General features: G+C 45.4%; 1 protein-coding gene across 2 annotated transcripts; it reads left to right on the top strand.

The window, feature by feature from the left end:
• Positions 1 to 400: 400 nt before the first annotated feature.
• Positions 401 to 6521, top strand: gdf6a (growth differentiation factor 6a). Of its 2 annotated transcripts, XM_071902461.1 has the most exons (3): positions 401 to 761; positions 5521 to 6059; positions 6138 to 6521. In XM_071902461.1, the coding sequence occupies exons 1-3, from the start codon at positions 401 to 403 to the stop codon at positions 6519 to 6521; spliced, it is 1284 nt and encodes a 427-aa protein (XP_071758562.1). The 2 variants fall into 2 exon arrangements, with proteins under 2 accessions (XP_071758562.1, XP_071758561.2); XM_071902460.2 differs by having other exon boundaries at positions 5521 to 6521.
• Positions 6522 to 7485: the final 964 nt, after the last annotated feature.

Raw genomic sequence — 7485 nt, 5'->3', positions numbered from 1 at the left:
GCACAGTACAGACAGTTCTACAAATCATTACTAAAGCAACAACAACAAAAACCTTCCCATATGGGTCCTTGGGCCTGACTCTTCTCCAGTGGGGGTCCGTGGGGCCTAGTGTGTGTGTCTATTTGGGGGTCCGTGACACGAAATGGTTTGGCAAGCCCTGCTCTGCGCGGCCATGTGGGCGTGTTTCTGTCGGTCCAACAGTCTCCGCTCTTGTGTGAAGTCCAGAGCGCAAAACGCACTTCTTCTGGTGCGACAAGGGGGAGCGCAAAAGTAGCAGCTCTCCGACCCTGACGCGCACACCGTCTCCGGCTCCAGCGGCCCGAAATCCGACTTCATTGTGCGTGTGTGTGTGTGTGGGGAGGGAAAGAGTTTCTTAACATCTCCCGGTGACTCTCCAGCCATGGACGCATTTCGAGTCGTAACGCTATATCTGGGCCTGTTCCTCGTTTTCCTTGGGAATATACCGTGTTTCCAGTCAGCTGCTATCCTCTCTCCCTCTGCGCCGAGGAGGAACAAGGGAGCCAGGATCCCTCATCAGGACGGACAAAGGTCAACCAAATTTCTAAAAGAGATCTTCGCGTCTTCGCATCCCATCGTGGGCCACCACCGAGAAGACCTAAAGGACGCTGTTGTGCCCCACGATTACATGCTCTCTATATACAGGACATACTCGGCTGCAGAGAAGCTCGGACTAAACGCAAGCTTTTTCCGCTCCTCTAAATCTGCCAACACCATAACAAGTTTTGTGGACAGAGGAACAGGTTGGTTTCAGTAGGCTGCCCGCTCCATCAACTCAATCTTGTATGACTGTGTTGCCTTGTTTTTGCGTGTGGCACCGTTTTTCTCATCAGAGTAGCCTAATATTCTCCTCCACAACATGACAAAATATTGTGCAAATCTTGAGAAAATCTAGTTTAAAAGATAATTCCTATAAAACCACGAGATTTAAAAAAAACTGTGAGTCGATGCTGCCGGTGGCTACTTTTACGCTTGAGAAATAAATATAAAATATGCAAACACGCAGTTTTACGCGCACAAAAGTCCAATATCTCATACGCACTGAGCCTCAATAAAAATGCATCGATTTCGGAGGCTGCAGGGCTGTTTTCTGTTTATAAGGACTGCATTAAATTTTGCTGGCGCACTCGGAGCTCTTTGAACACATGGGACGCATTTTAAAGAGCCGCCGAAGCACGTAACTTTTGCAAAGTATTAAGTTATATTACACTTAAATTAACCCCCAGGTAACACGACAATAAAACACTAATTGAGGCGTTTCTCTAAATGAAGGTTGTAAATCACTGTCGGTGCAGGCTGCACCAAAAACTAGTTGGGAACAGTTAGTGTTCCACTTGAATGGAAATGAAACTTTTTTTGGGGGGGAAATATAAAAGTAGGCTACTTGATTTTTGAAATTTTTGCATTGATCTCCAAACGCAAACAGTGCCTGAATCAGCGGGGACTTTTAAAGTGCAAACTGTGAAGAATGGCTGAAACTGGCACGTATATCACAGTGAAAGCTGTTTCCATGATGGTGCCCAGTATGGCCAACTGGGCTGACAAAGGAAGACGGGGGCCGGGGCAGAGCGGGTCGGTGTGAGAAGCAGGTGTTTGGGTCAGTTAACATGTGTAACCAAGTGATGTGACTGGCCTGAGAGGACAAACACACTCTGATAAACACAAACACATCGAACACACACAGGGGGACATAAGCCGAGTTAATCTTTGCAGGAGAAATAAAAGCTATCTTTGTTTGCATTCCCTCCTGTTCGCGACACTCCGAGGCTGCAGCTCTCACAGACAAACTGCGCGCTGCAAAAAATATCCGTCTTGACAGGTTGTTTAATCCACTGTCGGCTCGTAAAATCTTATTTTTCTTGACGCAAGTGAAAAAGTCTACCGAGGCGGTGAGGTGACTTAACCTGCTCCCACTGCAAATCGACTTGTTTCAAGAATTTTGTCGACTGAAGTGTCATTTTCCTGATGCATAGTGGGATAATCTGCCTCATTCTGCCTTGTTTCAAGATATTGACGCTCGTTTCTGGAAAATAAATGAAACTGCATTGGAAACAAGTGGTGTTTTCTCACCCTATTGGCAGAACTGTTCGCTTATTGTAAGAAAACATAGATTTTAAGAGTGAATATGGGGCTACATGGCTTGCTCGGATGGATATTTTTTGCAGCGTGAACTGATTTGATAGGAAAAACGCCTCACTTTCTCCTGTGATTTTGATGTGATGTGTCACTGGCTCTGACCCCTAGCTGGACCCTCTGAGAGCTGCTTGGCATCGAACCGCTGATTGGAGTATTTGAACTCGGTGATCTAATTGAGTGTTCATGTCATAACATATCAAACACTGTCTATTCTCCCATAATGACCCAGCTCAGCCATAATGGCACATCACCAAAAACGACGAGGGGAAAAAATGAAAGAGCACTTCCTCCGCTATGAAGTGGTTAGTATTTTACTGCGTAACCTCCCTGTGCGACCGCCACTTTAATTACGGAAAATTATTTTTCTTCCCGTTCTCTCAGCTCAGTGCCTTGGTTTCTTTTGGGATTCCTCCCAGCATCCCCAAAGTGTTGTATTGCATTAACCTGCAGAGTGAACCTCAGCTGAGATTATTCTTTGCTGAAATACACCAGGAAAGAAATACATTGGGGGCGGCTTTGATGCGCAGAGTAAACAAAGTTGGCGTCTTTTACGCATTATTCCTCCAGAGACACTTTTTAGTGCATCCATGATCTACTAGTTCTTTGGCTTTCACCCTAACAGTATGTAGGTAAAAACCAGGCAGGGCGTTTCCTGGGGGTCAGAAAAGGCAAGATCAGAAAAGAATAACCCGAATCTGAAAATTACTTTTGGCACTTGGGGTAACTCATTAAAGCGCAGATGGTGCAGGCTGGCCTCTCTCTCTCTCTCTCTCTCTCTCTCTCTCTCTCTCTCTCTCTCTCTCTCTCTCTCTCTCTCTCTCTCTCTCTCTCTCTAAACAGAGGCATATATGACAATTAAAAACATGTTTTGCATTTGTTCAAATACAACCAACAAGGTCAAACAAAAGTGCATGGACGCCGCTGTTACCAAGCAATAAAACCTACTGGGCTTTTACCTTTTCTGTTGTTACGACGGACCTACCATCCAGCATCTACACGCAGTGGAAAAAAATGTCTTTTTAAAAAATATCACTAATAAAAAAAAGTTTATACATTTTTTACTGTCAACGCGAGTATCTGTCAATAATTTTAACAGGCTGTACAATCAGCACAGGCCCGTTTCACCGGGAGTGTTGTCGTTGGCAAGATGAGATGAAATATAAGAGGGGAAGTGCTTTAATGAGGAAGATGGGAATTCAGAACTGTTAATTATTTGGTGACCTTGCATTCGATTTGTTTGAGGTCTTATAAAAAAAAAGAAATCCTAATGCAGACCATACGCGCAAAGTTAGTGAAACAAGCACCAGGTTTCAATCTGCTTTTACTGGTTCACTCCGCAGGGTTCACAGGGGGGAAAACTGGCAACCGGATTCAAATATCCATTTGGAATAACTTTACAAATTAGGATATCACAGTCGTGTTTAAGTGTAGCCATGTCACCATTCTCTTTTTTAAAAACGACTCTGTACACGTACAGCCAGAAATGGTGACGCTCAACAGAGGCAACAAGTGTTAATTATACAAACACTGCAAAAATCTCTTTATTAAATATCCAAATAAGTCGCTCGATTCAGTATTGAATCTTAAAATCTTTATTTTCCTTGAAACAAGAGAGAAAATCTGACAGTGAGGTGAGACTGTGTCACTTGTTTCCAGTGTAAATCAATTTGTTTTTCAAGAATTGTGTTAAATTAAGTGACATTTTCTTTATGCTAGTGGAGTGAGCTGAGCTGCCTTATTTCTATTCGTTTCTAGAAAATTCCAGAAACAAGTGAAACTGCATTGAAAAAAAGTGCAAAAAATCTCACTCCTTTTGGCAGAATTCTTCACTTGTTTTCAGAAAATTAAGATTTAAGACCCAAACCCTAAACGACTTGTTAAAATAGACATTTGTTTTGCAGTGGAGCCATTTGAAGAAACCCAAATTTATTTATAGGCTTCTTTCATCACCTTTAAAATGCAGCCTATACATGATAACATGTTACAAATATAAACAGTCCTAATCGAAAACGCTTTTGAAATGCCATTTGGAGAAGCTGCTGCCTTTATTTGTCAAACTGATATTTAGAAGGTATTTTGTGAAGCAATAAAACTGTAAACGCCTTTTATGCGTTGCTCCATAACGCTACATCCCAGGCTCACTGGTTCGCCTTGATGAAATATTTGCAGGCCTCCTGGGTCTCCAGCAGGGAATAATGCATTAATTGTGTATTGTTCAGTTGAGTGTACAGTATGTCGCCTTTGGTCCGTTGTGTCTGGCAGCACCCAGGGGCCTTCACATCACTAGGCCCCTTGTTTTTCTGCCTCACAACTCTGCAAGAGCCCTCCAAAAACTTTTCCAACACACAGAAGAAAACTAATCACATTTCTGTTATTCTGATTTGACCGGCGCTTCAAGATTTAAGACATTTTGAAAGAGTAAAGAGCAAAGTTTCCCTCCTTTCTGCCAAAGAGGGGGAAATTAATAATTAATCTGTCATCAAGTAAAATTAAAGCAGAACTATTTTCATTAAAATCTTTTGACTTTGCTTAAAAGTGACGTGGTCTTAAAATATCAGCAGGTTTAATTAGATTATTAGTACAGTTGTTATTACAATGTTTAAATTTGGCCCTATATATTGTAGGTGATTAGCGGGAAAATATAATAATAGCCTACAAGGTGATCATTCAAAGGTTTGCATGTGTTTGGGGAACATGCCGGAATGGATGGTTCCCTTATATGACATGAACCTTGTGTGCTTTGCATACGTTTTAAAACGTTCGCTACATAAGCTAAGAACTTTAATTTGTAGGATGTAAAATTAGACCGAATATAATCAATTTCATTCTCTAAATTAACCTTAATATTATATAATCGAGATATGTTCCAAACCATTTTATTTATCAAATAGATCTGGAGGTTACTTGGCTATTTGATCAATTTAATCAAATCAAATTATCAGAGTGTTCTCTAACAGGAGGAAAATGGCCAAGATGGGCTTACCTCCCTGTTAGAGTTATTAGAGTTATTACAATTTAGGAATAAAGCTGGATGGCCAACAAAGCTTTTTAACAACGATAATACCAAGCATGATGTTGACCGTGAGTTTTATTTTTTATGTTTATCCAATTTGAGGATTTGTCAGCTGCAGTTTGGCTCAGGCCAGACTCAGAGTGGACATCTGAAAAACAAGAAAGAGGAAAGAGAGAGAGAGAGAGAGAGAGAGAGAGAGAGAGAGAGAGAGAGAGAGAGAGAGAGAGAAGGAAGGCCTCTCCTCTGTGGGAGAATGTGAGTCCCCCCTCCCTCCCTCCCTCCCTCCATCCCTCTGAACACTGTACACCCTAAGTGAATCTGACTGCAATTATTTTCTTTTTTTATCCTTGCAGACGATCTTTTGCACTCTCCTCTGCGAAGACAAAAGTATCTGTTTGATGTCTCAACCCTTTCAGACAAAGAGGAGCTGGTCGGAGCGGAATTAAGGATATTTAGGAAAGCGCCCGGGGATTTCCAGACGTCCCTGCAGACGCCGGGCCTCTACGACATCCAGCTCTTCCCCTGCCGCTCCGACAGGCTGCTGGACTCCAGGTCGCTGGACCCGCTGGACTCCGCAAAGCCCGGGTGGGAGGTGTTGGACGTGTGGGAAATGTTTAAAACCCACCATCATCATCACCACCATCATCATCACCATCATCACCAGCAGCAGGGCAACCAGCTCTGCTTCCAGCTGAGGGTCACGCTCGGTAAATCAGACACGGAGGTGGACCTGAGGCAGCTGGGGCTGGACCGGAGCGGCCGGTCCCAGCAGGAGAAGGCCATCCTGGTCGCCTACACCCGGTCCAAGAAGAGGGAGAACCTGTTCAACGAGATGAAGGAGAAGATCAAGTCGCGGCGGTCCGTCGGCGAGAAGGAGGAGGGGGAGGCGGGGGTGGCGGCGAAGGAGGGGGGGGCGGCGGCGGCGGCGGCGGCGGCGGCGGGGGTGCCGGTGAGGGGGGTGAAGGGAGAGGGGCCGAGGCGGCGGCGGAGGACCGCGCTGAGCAACCGGCACGGGAAGAGACACGGGAAAAAGTCCAAGTCCCGGTGCAGCAAAAAGGCGCTGCATGTGAATTTCAAAGAGCTGGGCTGGGACGACTGGATCATCGCGCCCCTGGATTACGAGGCGTACCACTGCGAGGGGGTGTGCGATTTCCCCCTCAGGTCGCACCTCGAGCCGACCAACCACGCCATCATCCAGACTCTCATGAACTCCATGGACCCCAACAGCACCCCGCCCAGCTGCTGCGTCCCCACCAAACTCAGCCCCATCAGCATCCTGTACATCGACTCGGGCAATAACGTGGTGTACAAACAGTACGAGGACATGGTGGTGGAGCAGTGCGGGTGCAGGTAGCGGCCCTTATTCCTGCAAGTAAAAAAAAACAAAATAAATGAACCTCCTTTAAAGTCAAGAAGTCAAAGATAAGTCCAGATGGGTCCCAGGTCGAAGATATAAAGTTTGGCAAGCATGTGCTTTTCCTCACAGGTCTGCAATGCCTTGTCTTTATTCAAAAGGGATGCGCACAGAGGCGATATTTGCTATTTATTCTGTTAGTTCAGACTCAGTTACAGTCACAATAATTATCACTCCATGTCTCAAAGTGTTACGCCTACTTTTCCAACCATGCAACAAGTTGTCACTCATCACATAGGCTTTTGTTTCCCATGCCCAGACAGAGAGAGAGAGAGAGAGAGAGAGAGAGAGAGAGAGAGAGAGAGAGAGAGAGAGAGAGAGAGAGAGAGAAAGAGAAAGAGAAAGAGACGTGCCCATATGGCACAAGGAATGGGAACTTGGTGTGTGTGGCGCATCATCGCCTGTTTTCTATAACTGATCACCAAGGCGAGATGGGAGCCTACTGAGTCCACCGGTGCACCTGTTCGTGCCGAAGCCAGAGGACACTGGGTTTTGCCTGTCAGCGCTTTGTCGCGGCTCTGCCAGGCGGACTGCTTTGGCGATGTGCATCCAGGCTGTAATTGCCACTGTCCAGCTGGAGCCATTACAGGCCCGAGCAAGTGCCTATTTTCCAAAAAAGAAGGTGAATGTCTAATCTACCAAACACACACACTGGTCTGAGGAAAGGAGATAGCGCGGCGGTGGTAATGCCTTCAAGAGATTTTCCCTTACTGGAGACCAGTTTGCTCCCATTTAGCGGAGAGGTGCGCACCGGGCGAGGCGCTGCGTGGGGAGAAGCGTCGCGCGCCTTTGCGGACAGAATGGACATTGGACGTAACGGACACAAAACCAGATTGTGCCTCCATTCAAAGTGGACTGATTGGGACCCTGTTGTAAAAAAAAAAAAAAAGCACACATTACTGAG

This window comes from Centroberyx gerrardi, chromosome 12 (genome assembly GCF_048128805.1).
Source record: "Centroberyx gerrardi isolate f3 chromosome 12, fCenGer3.hap1.cur.20231027, whole genome shotgun sequence".
In the NCBI taxonomy this organism is placed as follows: Eukaryota; Metazoa; Chordata; class Actinopteri; order Beryciformes; family Berycidae; genus Centroberyx; species Centroberyx gerrardi.
Note: the sequence above shows the minus strand (reverse complement) of the source record. Positions and strands in the feature narration are given on the sequence as shown.